The sequence below is a fragment of the Mesoplodon bidens genome, assembly GCF_964165515.1.
Source record: "Mesoplodon bidens genome assembly, chromosome: 18".
NCBI classification, from domain to species: Eukaryota; Metazoa; Chordata; class Mammalia; order Artiodactyla; family Ziphiidae; genus Mesoplodon; species Mesoplodon bidens.
This window is the reverse complement of record NC_138175.1, coordinates 1,897,572-1,914,525: the sequence shown is the minus strand read 5'-3', so window position 1 is coordinate 1,914,525 and position 16,954 is coordinate 1,897,572. Positions and strand designations below refer to the sequence as shown.

The window sequence follows — 16,954 nt, the reverse complement described above, 5'->3', positions numbered from 1 at the left end:
GAGCCCACCCCGCAGCCGCGAGCCCTGTGGCATGAACAGCGCCAACCTGGCCAGCAGGTGGCAGCATTCGCCGGCTCGGCGGGGAAGGGGCAGCTCGGCTGCCGCGCCTCAATGGGCACCGGCCTCCGAGCCCCACACGCACACATCACAGGTACGCTGGGCACCCCCGTCCTCACCGACAGGCCCAGAGACACACACGGCACACGGGGCTGCAGTCCTCCACGGCTTCGCGCGCACACACACCCACACACAACCACATGAGTGACTCCGTGAGGCACATCTGTAGGACCCAACCCTCGAGGCGTCTGGGGTGGGCATCCCGAAGGGCCCCATGTGAGCCGAGCCCACGGCTCCCTGACCCCCTGAGAAAGCTGGAAGCGGAGCCCAGACCCCACTGCCCTCGCTGGCCTCGGGCAGAGACCCCTGGGCCTGGCTCCCCCATCTAGGAGGCCAGAGTGCCCCTCACCCTGAGACTGCAGGGTCCCCCGGGGCTGCCCTGCACTGGGCAGGGGGCAGGGGAGACTGAGGAGCAAGGTCACATGAGCGCTGTATGGTACAACTGCACCCTCCCAGGTCCCAAAGCCTGACCCCGAAGGCCCCTCGGCCCCCAGCCTGGAGACGGGGCAGGAGAGAAGATGGTGCCTGGGACCAGGTAAGGAGGGCCAGGCGGAGGGGATGGGCGGGGTGGGGGGAGTCTGCCAGAACTCGGGGGACAGGGAAGCAGGAGGGAGAGGGCTGGTGGTGGAGCGGGCAGGCCAGGCTCCATCCCCAGGCCCCGTAAAGGGAGAGGCTTGCCCACGTGGCTAGAGGGCACATCTGCCAGGAACCTGCTGGAGAATGTCATTAAAGTGGGCTTTCCTAGGCTCAGAGAATCCAGTCTCCCAGGGAGAGTGTGTTGACGGCCACGCTCACACAGGCAGAAGAATCTGCAGGTACAGGGTCCCACAGAGAAGGCCTCAGAGGCGCAAAGGCCTCCAGGGAAGGGCTGGATCCTCGTCACCGGGGTGCATCCAAGCACCTCCCGTGCGGGGACAGGAGTTGGAGGCCGTGGGTCCTGCCCACGTCACCTGCGAATGTGCCGCGGGTGAGCTCTAGAATTGAGCCTGAGGCTGCGTCTCCCCAGACCCCATGTCTATGCCTATCTGGTGGGTGGGCAGTTGGCCCGAGGTCCCGCTGCTGTGGCCATGCCGAGCCTTTGGGGCATTGCTCCTTTCCGCCTGCCTGGGAGCTCAAGGCCACAGCCCCTTCCCACAGGGTAATGTCTACCTTGCTGACCGGCTGGCATGGCCTTGTGGGCTGCAACTCAAGGCCACCGGCCTCCTCCCCGGAGCCCCAGGCAGAGAGAGGATGCAGGTGGCCCTCCCGGGGCCCAGGGTTTAGCTGGGCCTGAACACACTGCACCTCGGTCTCAGCTGCCGAGAGATCCAGGACCGTTGCTGGGGCCCAGGCAGGAGGGCGACCACCAGGAGCCAGAGACATCAGGCTCATCACCAGCCCTCTGGGCCTCAGTTTTCCTGACTATTTTTTTTTTTTATAAACGTATTTATTTATTTTTGGCTGCATTGGGTCTTCGTTGCTGTGCGCAGACTTTCTCTAGTTGCTGCACAGGGGCTACTCTTCGTTGTGGTGCATGGGCTTCTCATTGCGGTGGCTTCTCTTGTTACGGAGCACGGGCTCTAGGCGCGCGGGTTTCAGTAGTTGTGGCACACGGGCTCAGTAGTTGTGGCTCGCGTGCTCTAGAGCACAGGCTCAGTAGATATGGTGCACGGGCTTAGTTGCTCTGTGGCGTGTGGGATCTTCCCGGACTAGGGCTTGAACCCCTGTCCCCTGCATTGCCAGGCAGATTCTTAACCACTGTGCCACCAGGGAAGCCCCTTCCTGCCTATTTAAATGGGCCCGACAATCACCAAAAACCCTTCCAGCCCTGACACTCGGGGCTCCCTCCGAGGGCTAAGTGCTGGGGCTCACTGGCTCTGCCTGGACCCTGTCCCCCCGCTGTCCACTTGGCCCCCTCCCTCCTCTCCCCTCCTTGAGGTCTTTGCTCAGATGGCACCTCTTCTCTGTGGCCTCCCTAACCACTTGCTAAGATGGCAGCTGCACCCCCATTGCCCCAGGCCCCAACCTGCTGTACTTGCAGCACGTTTCACCTGATGTGCCCCACGGCCCACTCCTGAATCCTGGCTATCGTCCTGCCGCTGGGCCCTGAGGGACGCGTCCTGTGTGCTGTTCACAGTTGTACCTCCAGTGCCCAGTATGGGAGCGCAATCCACGTCTGGGGGGGGAGGGGAGGAAGGGGAGGAGGAGGGGGAAGGAAGGAAGGAGGGTGAGCGAGGAAATGTGCGCTTCCTATCCGGTGACGTAACCCACGTGACCCCCACTCTCTTCGTTGGGAAATGTCCAGATGATATTTCCTGTCTGCGCCTGGCTGGTAAATGGGCCACACCTGGGCACCTGGGCATGAAGGGGTGGATCTCACTGATACCTGAGGACAGTTTCCAGGCAAGAACCGTTGTGTCCCGGGGTCTCAGAGGGTGCAGCTCGTTAGAGATGCTGGCTTCAGAGAGGACCGCTGAGCCCGGAGGAGACAAGCCACATTCCCACCCTCTGCTCCCCCAAGGTGTCTGAGGGGTGGGCGGTGGAGATCAGACAGGGAACCCCCTGAGCCCATCTCCCAGGCCAGAGCCAGTCCCAGCCACCATGGGGGCAGCCCACCCCCCCATACACCCTCCCCTCCCCGCAGGGTGGCCCAGGCGGCATCTCGTCGTCCCTGGCGTCGCCAGACTTCCCCCCGGCCCCGCCTGCAGGCGCCTCTGATCCCTTAACTTAATTTGCTTTGACATCCTTGCTGCTATTTGACCTCCCTATGGAGTCACGTGGTGCTTAGAACTCATTATACCCCCTTGAAACAGGAAGTTAATTAAACCCTTCACAGAGCCGGTGTTGACAAGCATCGGTGAGGGCCCCTGGCACAACTGCCCAGCAGCTCCAGGGCCTTGGGCTGACCAGCAGCGGGGGGAGCGAGGCCTGGGCCCCCTTCCCCCCAGCGCAGCCACCAGGGCCCATTCTGGAGCAGCAGGCGTGGATTTCCTAGGGAGACTCCAGCTCTGCTGCTCACCTGCTGTGTGGCCTTGGGGGAGTGACTTCACTTCTCTGAGCCTCAGTTTCCTTGTCTGGCAAATGGGAATTCTAACCGTCCCTTCTTCAGAGAGCTGTTGTGAGCAGACGGTGCTCAGCACAGGCCCTGGCACTGAGGAACCGTCCACAACTCACTCGTACCACTGCAAGCGTAAGGTAATAGCGTGCTGAGTACCACAGAAAAGGCGCCTGGGCCCTGCAAGCTGGATCAGAGAGGAGCGGCCTAATGTGGTCTGGAAGCAGTCAGGACCTCCCTGAGGAAGGGTGAGGGGGCCAGGCAGTGGGAGGGAAGGGTGCACCGGGTAGCAGGAACAGCTTGTGCAAAGGCCCTGTGGCCACAGGCCACCAGGACCCACATTCAGGGAGGTTCAGAGGAGAAGGGAAGAGTGGGGCAGGGCAGGGCCTGAGGTTATCACATTTGCTTAGCGGAAGGCCCCGCTAGCTTCAGCCTGTAGTGGGGCCAGGAGTGGCTGTGGGGATCCGGTAGCCGTCAGGGTGGTAGGTAAGGGAAGCTTGGAGTGGGGGTTGGGCTGACAACAGTGTCCCCACAGGGCCTCTCAGAGCTATACGGAGGTGACGTCAGGGACACTGGAGGCACAGTGAAGCAGAAAGAGGGCTCACGGTGTGGCCTGGCCGTCAGAGGCCCCTCGCCTGACCTGGGCTCGGGACGCGCTCCCCACGGTCTGTCCAGCCCTCCCAGCCTTGCCCTCAGCTGAGAACGCTCTTCTGCCACCACTCTCTCCTGAACAGTCTTCATCCTTCGGTGTCCAGCTTAAGTGTCTGGAACATTCTGTGGTTCCCTTGGTCATCACCTAGCAACCAGTGCAGAAGCTGGGACATGGGAGGCGCCACCATCAGCCCCCTCCCCACCGGCAGCCACTGCCCGGCCCCGGGTAGTCCTCCTGGGTCGGGGCAGCAGGGAGCATGCCCATCAGCAGAGCCAGGCCCACGGTTGCCAACCCACAGGGCAGAGGGCAGCGGTGGAGCAGACGTGAGCCCAGAGCCACAGTGGCACCAAGGCTAGGGGAGCCCTGAGGGTCATGCCCCCCGCCCCCGCTTACAGATGAGGAAGCCAAGGACCTAATTGCTTAAGGACTTGCTCAGGGTCACAGCCTCCAATGTGGCAGAGCCAAGATTCAAACCCAGTTCTCCTGGGACACAGCCAAGGTTAAGAACCCGGACTCTGGAGTGCGACTGCCTGGGGTCACAGCAAGTGCCACCACTTCTGAGCTGTAGGGCCACTCTGAACCTCAGCGTCTTCATCACCACCACGACAGCCTTGGAAGCTGTGTCCTAGGCCCAGCTCTGCCACTTTCTGCCTGGGTGACCACCAGAGGGTTGCATAAGGACATCATGAGAGACCATGAACCAGCCCAAAAGAAGGGCTTGGAAAAGGCTGGTGATGCCGATAATGACATCGCCCCTAGAGCCATCCCCAGGAGACTTCCCTAGGCCCAGACAACCTTGGAGCCTTCCCGAGAGGCCTCCAGACTATTAGACCTTGAAATCCAGCAAAGCAGGAAACATCCAGGCCGTGGTCAGGGCAGCCCAGCTCCACGCCAAGCCCTTCTCAGCTCCATAGTGGGTGTTGCCAACCCCCAAGTGGACTGAAGGCAGTTCTGGTTTCTCCACCAGTGGTGTTTGGATGTGAATCTTGGCACTCCCACAGGGGATGCAGGTGGCCGGATGGAACCCTCTCCCATCTGAGCAGGGATCCCTGCAAAACCCCACAGAGATGGCACCTCCTCCAGTTAGCCTTCCTTGATTTCCCCGGGCAGAGGCGGCTGCTTCTGCTCTGGGCTGAGCCGGGCCTGCCTTTCCACAGCATTTCTTGCTCCTCTTTCCTCAGTTTATCGTCCTTATCAACAGACCTCCCCTGAGGGTGTAGTGGCCTGTGTGAGCGAGGTCCTGTGACACCGCCACCAGTCACGGTCATGAGCAAGCTGGAGTTTCCTCATCTGTACGGTGGTGGTAATAATATCCCCGTGCAGGGCAGACAGGGGGCAAAGCATGGAAGCAAAGTGCCCCAGAAACATCACGGGCCTGGGTCAGGGTTGTCATGGTGGGTTTTTTTGTTTGTTTGTTTGTTTATAAATTTACTTATTTTTAATTTTGGGTGCGTTAGGTCTCCGTTGCTGCGCGCAGGGCTTCTCTGGTTGCGGAGAGCGGGGCTACTGTTCATTGCATTGCGCGGGCTTCTCATTGTGGTGGCTTCTCGTTGTGGAGCATGGGCTCTAGATGCGCAGGCTTCAGTAGTTGCGGCTCGTGGGCTCAGGAGTTGTGGTGCACAGGCTTAGTTGCTCCGCAGCAAGTGGGATCTTCCCAGACCAGGGCTCGAACCCGTGTCCCCTGCATTTGCAGGTGGATTCTTAACCACCGCACCACCAGGGAAGTCCCCTGTCATGGTGTTTGATGGGCACTTGACCCGCGCAGGTGCACAGAGCCCTGCACTTGGCTTAAGGCTCTTCTGTTGCTGCCCGGAAATTCTTAATTTTTGAACAAGGGGCCCCACATTTTCATTTTTCACTGAGCCCTGAGAATGATTTAGTTGGTCCTGGTCAGCAGGACCTGCCTCTGCCTCTAAGTCCCTGGGCAACTGGGGTGTGTCTCTCCTCTCAGAACCTGAAGTGGCCAAAGTCCTGCCACTCTTTTCCTCCTGCACCCTAGACAGACATCACTAATCGATCATGGTTCTCCTTCACCTGCTGACCCTCAGAACCCTCCTCAACACAGACCTCCAGGCATTCCAGCAGCACCAACCTGGGCGTCACTTGCTGTGCATGGAGCCTCAAACCCAGCACAGGTCCAGCCCGTGGCCACCTCCTCCAGGAATCCCCCTGACTGCCTGACTGTGAGGTTCCCATCCTGTAAAGAGGCCCCCTTTTGGGAAGGCAGCAGGCCCAATGAGAAACCCAGACAGGTGGGGCCCCTTGTCCAGTTGACAAACATGTGGGAGCCCTGGGCCGAGTGACCCAGCCATCCATGGGCCCCATGCTCCCCAGAGGAGGGGTGCAGCACCGGGTAACTCTAGGAAGGCTGTACCCCTTGGCCCTGGAGTGGGAAGAGCTGGTGAGCACGTGACCCCGGACAGGTCTCTTGGCCTCCCGGCCTTAGTGTTCTTGTCTGTCCAGTGGCAGCGGCTGGTCCTGGGGTAGACCTCAACCTTCTGCCCTGCCTGCCAATCTCCTGCCCTCCTGGGAGCAGCAGTAGGGCAGGGGAGAGTGCCCAGGTTCTGAGGGCAACCTTTTCCTCTTCCGTGGGGCAGGGGCAAAGGTAACAGGAGTCAGAATGAGGGGGGTCTCACGGGCAGAGTACTCAGTACCTAGCCAGCCTCCATATGTGACAGTTGTGATGATTATCTGCCATCTGATGGGTGGGCCCAGCTTTCTGGACAGGCATGCAGGTGTCCTGTTTGCAAAGGTCTTCCCATTAGCCCCTGGGCCCTGCTAACTTCCTATTTCTTGTGAATATGGGGGGTGGGGGCAGGCACCAAATGCAGGCCAAGAATGTTAAAAGAATACACTTGAGCCCCCAGGGACAACTCTAATGCTGTATGACTTTCAGCCTCCCTGGAAGATGGGGGGCCTCTGGGATCCCATGAGCATATCCCAAAGAACAGAAGGCTCGGTCTCCATTTCCATGGCTGGAACAGGCAGTACTGACCTCGCTCCCTTCTGACTGTTCCAGGCGGGGAGGGGGCTTAGGGGTTCGCTCAGCCCGCGGAAGGGCCTTCTTCCTGGGCTTCCAGCAGGGGTGCCCTGAAGAGGCACGGCCGGGGGAGGAGAGGCCCAGAGGGGCAACGCCTGGGGGCAGCTGCGGGGGGAGCAGGCACAGGCCGCTGGCTTCTACGCCACCCCTCCCCCCGATTTCCAGCCATATCTGAGCCCAAGGGAGGAGGACCCGAAGTCCCCCACTCTCCACTTGGGGCTGCAGCCACCGGAGGTGGCGAACCCCAGGGATGCCGCTCTTCCACCACAATCTTGGGCAGAAGCCCCATCCTGCCAGAGCCGGCTCCAAACCCCAAATCTGGTCCAAGGCAATGTGGGGCGTCAAGGCCTCGGGCTTCCTGACCCGGCCTTCACTGTCCCCCATCCCGCGGGCCGAGGAGGGTGGTCGCAGAGCCCAGAGGTTCTGGGCGGGACCGAGGCCCTGGAGGCGGAGTTACAGAGCGGGGGGCGGAGTCATGGGCGGTGGAGGGCGGAGCCATGGCTTGGGGGCGTGGTCTGGGCGGGCCTTCGGGGTCCAGGAACCGAACCAGGTCAGGTCAGGCTGGGGGACGGAGCTGCAGCTGCGCCGGGGGGCGGGTCCAGGGAGGTCTGGAGCCCGGCCGGACGCGGGGCGGCGGGATGCCTTGGGTCGCCGAGTCTGAGCCGGGTCTGGGGACAAAGCGCCAAGGCCGAAGGAGTCGTCGAGGAGACCACAGGTCTACCCAGGGCCGGGGGCGGGTTCAGCCCTCTGGGGGCGGGGCCAGAAGGCGGGGCGGGGCTATTGCGGCGAGGAAGCAGGGCCAGTCCAGGGGCGGGCCAGGGCGGCGGGGCGGGGCGGGGCCGGGGCCGCGAGGTAACAAGATCCGCCCGGGGGCGGGCCAACTCTGTGCAGGCGGGGCGAGGCCGAGGCGCTGGGGGCGGGGCCAGCGGTGGGGGCGGGCCCGGAGGCGCGGCGCCGTGACGCGGACGCCCAGCCCGCACGCCCCGAGCGCCCGGGCCGAGGCCGCCCGGTTCGCCGCGCGCTGCTCGTAGGTTCCATTGAGAAGAGCCGAGCGGCGGCGGCGGCGGCGTCTGCGCGGAGGCGGAGGAGCCGGCAGCAGCCCGCCGCCCGCCGGCCCCGCCGGTCCGCGCGGCCCCACAGCAGGGCCGAGCCTCCGGCCTCCTCAGCGGCGCCGGGCCGGACGCGGCGGGCTGGGGGCGCGGGCCGGGGCGGCCGCGGAGCCCAGGGGCCGGGGGCATGAGCCGCCCCGCGGCCCCGCCGCGCCCCCGCCGCCCGCCGCCGCCCGCCAGGGGCTAGAGGCGGCCGCCACGAGGGCGCGCGGCGCCGGAGACATGTCCAGGAGGAAACAGAGCAACCCCCGGCAGATCAAGCGTGAGTCAAACTTTGCCCGCCGGCCCCGACCCCCGCCGGTCCGCCCCCGGTCCGCCCCGCTCTGCCCGCGGTGCCCGCGACCTTCACCCCGCGCCGCGCCCCCCGCGCTGTGTGCCAAGCGCGCCGTAATCTAATCTCCGCTGGCGGGCCGGTCCCCCGCGTCTCGGCACCGGCACCGGGGGTCCCGCCTGGTGGGGGTGTCCGCCCAGAGGGCCGGAACGGGGTTGATGGGGGCGCGGCCACCTCGCGGCCTGCCCCTCCCCCCATCCCCCGAGATGGTGCGGCGATAAGGCGGCCTGATCTGGGCTCAGATAAAGTTTAAAATATTCCATTCTGCAAGTCCCATCCTGATAAGATCGCTCTGTCGGGACGGGCTGAAATTGTGATCTTATCTCGCGCGGTTGACTCTCCCAGGCTTTGTATCTAGAGGGAGAAAGAGAGAGACCTGGGAGGGAGAGGGGGCACCCGGGGCGCGTGGAAGTGCACGGCCAAGTGGCGGAGACCCGCCGGCGCCCACCCCCACTCCCGCTGGCTTGCAGAGCCGCCTGGCTTGGGGGGTGGAGGTGTAGCTACCGCAGCCCACGCGCTAGGCTCCAGCCCTGTCTCTGGGTCTCGAACTCGAGCCTTCCCTGCCCGGGGACAGCCTCCTGGAGGTCCTCCCCTCCCTGTGTCCCAGCCAGGACTGCAGGGGCGCTGTGCGCTGGGTGGCTTGCGGTCACACACACCCTCTAACCGAGGGGTCGGGGAGGGGTCTCCTGGGACTCAGTCCTGGGCCAGGGTCGCCTCCGCACGCGTCCAAGTGTCTCACCCGTCTGGTCCACAGGCCACTCCCCCGGTGGGGAGGGAGGGCAGGCAGCTGCTGTGTCCACACTGATGATGCCCCCCCGAGATAAGAGCGCCCCGTACTCTTGGGGCCACTCGGCTGCCTGAGCAGGGAGAGAGAGGGCAGTGCACAGGAAGCACGGCTTCCCACCCCACGCCAATAATAACTTCGCGCCTCTGCTGCCAGGGCCAGAGTGCGGGGCCACATCTCCCCGGCCAGACCAGCAGGTCGCTGGGGCTGCCCAGGAGGCGAAGAGGAGGCCAGACCACTGCCCAGCCCCATGTTCCCCCGCACTGCCTCTTCTGTCCACATGACCATTGCCACCAGAACCCTGTGTGCATGCTCCTGGGGGAGTGTCTACTCCCGAGGTCCCAGAGAGGGGGAAGGCAGGCATGAATCCGGGTTCCCGTAACCCGACTCCTCAATGTGCAAGCGGGACCTGTTTTCCGAAAGTCGCCTTCTATCAAGTCAACTAAAGTATTAAAACCACCCACAGGTCCCGATCTGCGCTGGTTCTCTGGTTTCTTTTTCCCCTCCTCCCCTGTGCGCCTCTGTTCGGTCTGTTCTCGTGTGTGCGTGTGTATGTGTTTCAGCGTGATGAGAAATGCAGATAGCGCGGGCAGGGAGATCGCAGGTTGGGAGCCGATCGCCAGAGCCGATAAGGCCCAGAGCGGAGCGAGCGCCCGCGCTCAGCTGGGTCGACCGAGCGGTGCGTGTTGGGGACAGGGACCAAAGCGGGCGCGAGGGCGAGCCCCCGCTGTCCACCTTCATCGCGCCCGGGAAGCGGGCAGGGGAGAGGGCCGGCCCTGGGAGGCGGGGCCGGGGCACCCCCCCTTCAGCCCGCGGCCCCGAGCGCCTCCTCCCCCTGGCAGATCTTGGCGCGTTAAGATGCGAGCGCTGATTGTCACCAAGCGGCGGCGCCCGCACGCCCGCCCTCTGCCTGCGGCTGTGCGTAGGGCCCTGGCGGCTGTGTGCCCGCCGCTCTGGCCTCACCTGCGACCAGGCCGCGGGTGTGGAGGGGAGGGGCCCGAGCGCTTGGGGCCGCCGCCCCCCGGGCCCCCACCAAAGCCGGGGCGCAGCTGCCCGCGCCTCTGTGCGCCTTTTGTTCCGCGCAGAGATAGATGTGCCGCGCTGATAAGCGCACAACCGATGGCGGCGGCGATAGGCGCTCCCATTTATTAACTTCAAACGTGGGAGCGGGGGAGGGCTAGGCGGGAGCGCGGCCTTGGCCGGCCAGATGGCTGCGACGATAGGCCGGGCCGCGCTGGCAGGGAGCGCGGGGCGGAGCGCAGTTCGGGACCCCCGGCGCCCTGGCCCGCCGAGGTTTCCTCCCGCCCGGGTCGATGTGAGCTCAGATAAGCGCCGGGCCGGTCGGCCGGATGGCGATCTCCCAAAGCGATAAGAGCCCTTATCTATGGCCACCAGGCCCCGCCGGGTTCGAGGCAACAACAGCGCGGGGGGCGTCGCGGCTGGGGCGAGTGGGGGGCCTCCGACCTGCCGGGGAGGGGTGGAGGGGCGTGCGTGCCTGGGTCCGTTTGGGCGAGTTTTCAATCCCAAACACACTTCATTGCCAGGAAGTTGATCCTCCCCCTGCGGGTGGTACAGTCCGTCAAAATGAAAGAAAACTGACTTTGCACCGGCCAGGAGCGGGGAGGAGGGGAGGGAGGACACCCAACCCTGATTCCTATTAGATGGTGTGAGATAGCCAGAGTCAGGGTTGTCACCTCCAGAAGGAGAGAGGGTGTTTTCCCCCTTGAATCAAGTTGGGGTTGGTGTTCTTCCTGGCAAGTGGTAAGTGTAACCTGCTTGGAGTTTTCTTGAAAAAAGAATCAAAGTGGCTTCTGCTGCTGAGCTGAGGTTGGGGGGAGCACAGTGTGCTGGCATCTTTTTGAGCAGGTCCCCCAAATCAGAAGGGAAGGTCTGCTCAGACCTGCCTTGATTCACTCAGCAGGTCTTCACTGAGCACTTGCTGAATGCAAGTACTGGGTCGTAGCCACTGCCCTGGGGAGCCAGGGGAGGGGTGAGCTGACCAGGGGCCAGCTGAGAGCAGTACGGAAAACGGGGAGGTGGGGGCAGGTGGGACACTGCCTGCAAGGGGGGACCTCCAGCGGGGGTCAGGAAGAGGCCAGCTGTTGGGGGTGCCTCCAGGGACAGTGGGCTAGCCTCAGTTTCCAACTCTGGACAGTGGGGACAGGAACAAGCCCCCAGGTCAGACTGGGGATGCTGAGGGGGCCACAGAGCCCTTTTGCAGTGGGAGGGCCCCTGGGGACCGTGGCTCCAGATGCCAAGTGGAAATCGAGGCCAGCCAGGCAAGGGGCTCCCGGAAGAAGTCCCAGCCCTAACAGCTGCTCCACTGCAGATGGAGGTGTTTTTCACACGTTCTCAGAGCTTGATGGTGGCCACGGGATGACTCATTCACTCCGAGCTTTAAGCCACCTGCCCGCTCTCCCCAGCAGCCAGACGCCCACCTGGAGGCTGGCAGTGCCTTTTGGTGAGGGCCAGTTCCGGAGAGAGACTGGGTTGGGCCGGAAGGGGGGTGAGGTGGTCTCTCAGTTTTTATGAACTTGAGAGGATTATCTGCACAGAGCGATGCACCTCCCCCTGCCAGGTGTGGGAGGCTCCTGGGAAGCTCCTGGGAAGTTCCCAGGGGTCACCTTGCAGTACCCACCACCCCACTGTGATGGCAGAGAAGCAAGGAAAGATGGGGCTTTGGCAACCCGGCTGCCCGTAACTCGAGCCCCATGAGCAGGTGGCTGTGCCTTCTGCAGCCTCAGTTTCCCCTCTCTGGAAATCAGGTGTGACCTTGCCTGCCAACCGGGGGTGGACGGGCACCGTGGCTGCCCTCAGCTGGCCTCCGCCCCCCTCCTCAGAGCCCTGGGGGCATGGGGGCCAAGCTACAGTGAGCCAGGGACCAGGGCCTTAGAGACGCAGAGACTGGCTCCCAGCCCCCATTCCCTGAACCTGGCCTTGAGCAGAGCTCTGGTGGGCGGCAGCTGGGGCCCCCCCCAAGCTCTCAGGCCCTGAGGCTGGGCCTTCACGCTGGTTTTCCTGCATTCCTGGGCCTGAGGGAAGACAGACAGCTCATTTGCTCGTTAGATAGTAATAATGATATCTATAGTAGCTAATACTCACGGGGCTTACTCTGTGCCAGGCCACGTGTTATCTTAAGGCAGGTCCTGTTCTTACCGTTTACATCTTGGGGAAACCGAAGCACAGAGAAGTTAAGTTTCTCACCCAAGAAAGTGACAGCCAGAGTTGGAAGGCAGGCAGTCTGGCCCCGCTGTGAACATCACGCTGCTTTCCCACAGTCTCTTGCCTTTGTCTGCCTCTGGGCTTCCCGGGCCTCAGTCTCCACACCTGTGAAATGGGCCTCTGGGAGCAGAGGTGCCCAGGGGTCTTTCCCCAGCCCTGCCCTTGCCGAGTCTCCTGTGACCTCCTTCCTGAGATGTTTCTGCGCAGGGTAGGGGGGTGGGGTCCCAGGAGGCTTCATCCAGCCCTGCCAGGGCCCTGAGCCCCAGTCTCATCCCGCCCACCTAGCCAGCCCCTCCCCAGAGGTCACTGGGAGCCCAGCATGGCACCAGCACCGCCAGGGATTTAAATGGGTCAGTTGGGGAAGAAAGGAGGAGGGAACACGATGCCATTAATTGTACCCCTTATCTCCTGTTTCTATGCCAACCAGACGTTCCTGGGGCTTGCCGGGCTCGGGAATAACACTCCCGGGCGGACTATCTGCCATCGACAGGCCCTCTCCTGGAGGCAGCTGTTGCGTCGCCGGCCGCTGTCGCCAACCCCGTAGCCCCGGGCCCGGGTGCCTGGCTGGGCTCCTGCCACCGGCCCCCATACCCTTGGATCTTCCTGGCGCTGCCCCATGGCCCCTGTCCCCGTTTCACAGACAGGGAGACTGAGGCCGCCATCACACATTCACTCTCTGAACCTCGCCTCCTGTTCCCTACCCAGGCAGGAGTGGCCTGGACCGAGAGGGTTGCAGGAGAGGGGGCAGCAACCCTGCAGAGTCCGCCCCTGTGCCTCCATGTCCTCGGCTTTGGCAGCAGGAGGCGGATGGCCCCGTGGGTAAGGGCTCAGCCGCCTTCAGGCTGCAGTGCATGTGTCCCTGTGAGGAGGGCTTCCGTCAGGGCTGCCCCCTCACCAGGGCCTGGGTTCAAGCCGAGACTTGGAGGATTTCTCTCTGGCTTCTTTCAGCCCCTTCCAGCCTCAGTGCCTGTGCCTCGGTTTCCCCATCTGCAGAATGGGGATGGTGACACTGGTGGTCCCTGAGCACAGCTGTGAGCACAGACGGGAAATACACATCTTCTCAGACAGCTGCCAGCATCCCCATCCTCCTCCTCCTCAGCAATATCTTTGTGGCCCATCGGTCAAGTTAGATCTGTGGTTTCCAGCTTATCTGTGATGGACAAATCCCTTTTCCCAAGCTGTCCCCAGAGAGTAAAATACATGCAAGGACCCTGCCTAGGAAGTGGGCCCCGCAACCTACCCCCCTCCCATCACTCCTCTTCGTGGCTAGCCTTCGCCTCCAGCCATTCCAGCTATAACTTGCCAGGCAGGTGCCCGGGCTGTGCAAAGTGCGCACGTTGCTTGCCCTCTCCGGGCTGCGGTTTCCTCGTCAGAGAGGAGGGGCTGCACTGGGGAGTTGTCAGCCATGTTCTTCTGTCCCCCACCCACCCCTCACCTCCCCGCCTGAGCTCTGGATGGGTTTGGACTAAGCCAGCCCAGAGTTGAGGGGCTGTGGGGTCGGGCAGCCCAGTGAGAGGACCCCAGGGCCTCCTGTGTCCCTGTACCCATTTCACGGAGGAGGAGCTGGAGGCCTGGAAAGGAACGGCGGCTTGCCGAGGGTCCCCAGGCAGCATCAGTGTGGGCGGCCCCTCTCTGCCTCAGTTTGCCCACTGGTTCAATGGGCACATCCCAGTCCAGTGCCCCATTTTGCAAATGAGGTTTTGAAGACATCAGGAGGCCCGGACTAGAGTCCTGCCTCCAGGCAAGGAGGCGATGAGGGCGGTCTGGGTCTGAGAGAGGCCTGCCCTCCCCCCACCCCACTCCCCAACTTTCAACTCCAGCACCACATCCCCCAGCTGAGTGGCCTCAGGGAGCGTCTCCTATTTTCTCATCTGTAGAACGGGGGTGACACGTGACACGGCATCTACCCCAGAGGCTGTGTCCGGTGCTCACGCAGGGCTGGGACACAGAAGGTGATGAGCAGGGCACACCTGGGATCCCAGGTGAGATAGGGGCTCGGCTGTTGGTTGATGGGTGGCATGTTGCTCCCACCCACCGCAGCTGTCCCTGGGACCACTGGGCGGGCTGAGGACAGGGACCTTTCCCTCCACGCCCCGGGGCTTCCATCCCCACCCAGTGCCCCACAGCAGGGAGTGGGAGCTCTGAGATCGGGGCCCGCACCGTCCTCTGAGGGCTCCGGGCTGCAGGCCAGCCCTTGTCTCCGGAGCAGGAGGCCACTGCAGTGGGGGGCTGCCACGTGGCCTCGAGTCCTGGCCTTGCTGTGACCCTGTGGGCAGGTGGCCTCTCTCCTGCCTCGGTTTCTGCTTTTGAAGCAGAAGCTTAATAAGAGCACCTCCCTCCTGGGGCCTGTATGTGGGGTCCGTGAGATTCCCAGATACAAACTGTAAAGTGCTGTCCCGCAGTCATGTCCTTGGTGGACGTGGCAGCCCTGGGAGCTGCTGGCCGCACTACTGACGTTTTGCCAGAAGCCCCAAGAGCTGGACGCTTCCCACAGAGGCCTGCCTCCCAGCCTGCTCCCCTTCACGTGTTAGGTTTTGAAGAGGGAGGGAGTCGTGGGCCGGATGCCCTGATTGGACCTTAGGCGGGGCGGGGCGGGCCCAGGCCCCATCAGTCCCTTTCCTGCCCAAGGGTCTTACCTGCTGTTACGATTATCATCTCGTTATTGACTGACCCATTTTACAGGCAAGAAGACGGAGGCCCTGGGAGACAGTAACAGCTCGAGAACTTGTGGTCCAGGAGCTGGGGCCGTGGACCCCAGAGGAGGGCCGAGGCTTCTCCGGGCAGTGCCCACTCAGCCCCCCAGTCACCTGTCCTGCCCTCCTGAGTCATCCTGTGTCCTCCCAGGGCCTCCTGGGCCCAGCTCCTCCCCGCCTCCCTCCCTCCTCCCACCCCCAGTCTCCTGTTTGGGAGAAGGCAGCGCCCGCCGGGGCAGGAATGTGGTCGCTGACCTTGGGCCAGAGCTGGGGCACAGATAGGCAGGCCCCTCCCCTCTACCTCCTGTCCCTAGATCTGCCTCCACTGGGCCTGCCGGCCGTGGAGCCGCGTTTTCCCCTCCCGTAAAAGAGGTGATGGGGCACTGGTGTGCAGCTTCCGTGAGCCCGGCATGGTGCGAGCTTGGCCCTGGCCCCAGTGCTCCTGGTCCCCACGGTCCCCACCCCAGGGCTGGAGTGGAGTGGGGACAGAGACCCAGCCAGTCAGCCTCAGAGCCTACCCCCTGTAAGCACTTCGCCGGCGTCCCCTCCTATGATTCTCCATACACCCACTGAGGTTGGGGTTCCCGAACCATTTTGCACCCCAGAAAGAGGATCAGAGAGGGTGGGTGGTTGCACCAGGGTCACACAGCACTCGAACGATGTGGAGATGGGGTCGATGGGGTGGTCTGTGCAACCCTGTGCCAGCTCCCAGGCGCCCCCAGAACTGGCGGGCGGGCTGCTTCCTGGGAGGAGGGGGCTCTGCACTTGGGTGGCTGCCGGAGCTTCCCTGCAGTGGAGCTCTTAGGCTCTGCCGGGAGGCTCACCTTGCCTTCCTGAGCCTCAGTCTCCACCTCTGCAGGATGGGGATATCTTGGGGACACCGGGCTGGGAGCAAGTCAGTTGGCCCCCCTGAGCCTTGGTTCCCCTCCAAAGTACCACTGTGATGCTGAGCTCGCAGGCAGTGAGTCTGGTGAGACCTGACATCAGAGGTCCAGCCTGGGCCAGAGCCTCTGTGACATCTGCCGTTTGTCAAAGTTAAAATGAAGAGGAAGGGGGACACCTCTCCCCTCCCCCATCTCCCTTGCGCTGCTTCCTGTCAGTTCCTCTTGATGTCTCACTTCAAGCCCTCCAGCTTTCCCGACCTGCCCTGGCCACTTGCACCTGCCACAGCCTCCTGCCTTCATTTCCCTTTTCTCCACCCTGCAAGTCAGACCCAGGGAGCGGGAGGGCAGGGGGCCACAGGGCCAGGGGTCTTGGCTCCCTCCTGTGGTGGGCAGCGGGGAAGAGCTGCTAGAGAGCCCCCCACTAGAACGGCGGGCCCATCCTGCACTGCTGGACTCTCGGCCCCCAGGGAGGGCTTGGTGGGCCTGGGGAAGCCCCTCTCTGCTCTTTGGGCTGCCCTGGCATCGGGCACTAGGCCCCTTGCAACGAGAGAAAAAGCTGAGGCTTCCCCCATCTGACCTGAGTTTACTGGGGCCCCAAGCTCATCCCGAGACCAACCCCAGCTCACTGTCATTGGTCGTTAGAGCAGGTGTTAGCTGGGCATTTACTAAGCCCCTGCTGGGTGCCCAGCACTTACAGCCGTGAGCTCATGTCCTCCCCTCACAGCCTTTGAGGGGGGCTCAGCAGTTAGCCCGGTGCATGGAGGGGAAACTGAGGCTTACAGGGTTTAAAGGTCAGACTCAGGACCACGGCTCGAGCTCCCCACCCTGGGAGTGAGGAGAGGATGGCGACAGTTGTGGTGTCCAGGGCCAGAGCTCTCCCTGCCGGGCTTGGTGCCACCCATGTTTACGTCCAGGAAACTGAGGCCTTCCTGTGGTTCCAGACAGTGTCCAGCTCTGGTCTCCTTGGTGGCTGTGTGACCTTGGGCAAGTCCCTTCCCCTCTTGGGCCAAAGTGGCTGCTGCCCAGCCTTCCAGCTGCAGGAGAGAGACCAGAGCCACAGCTGAACCGGCACACAAAGGCCAGGCCCA

The 16,954-nt window shown here is 63.2% G+C and overlaps 1 protein-coding gene across 2 annotated transcripts in view; it reads left to right on the top strand.

Moving 5' to 3' along the window:
- Positions 1-8,133: 8,133 nt before the first annotated feature.
- The window catches only part of ZFPM1 (zinc finger protein, FOG family member 1), a 68,502-nt gene continuing 59,681 nt past the window's right edge, over positions 8,134-16,954 (top strand). For both annotated transcript variants that reach the window (XM_081216428.1, XM_081216427.1), the window contains exon 1: positions 8,134-8,214. In XM_081216428.1, coding sequence (XP_081072554.1) covers positions 8,175-8,214 — 40 coding nt within the window. In that variant the 5' untranslated portion in view covers positions 8,134-8,174. The remainder of the gene's footprint in view (positions 8,215-16,954) is intronic.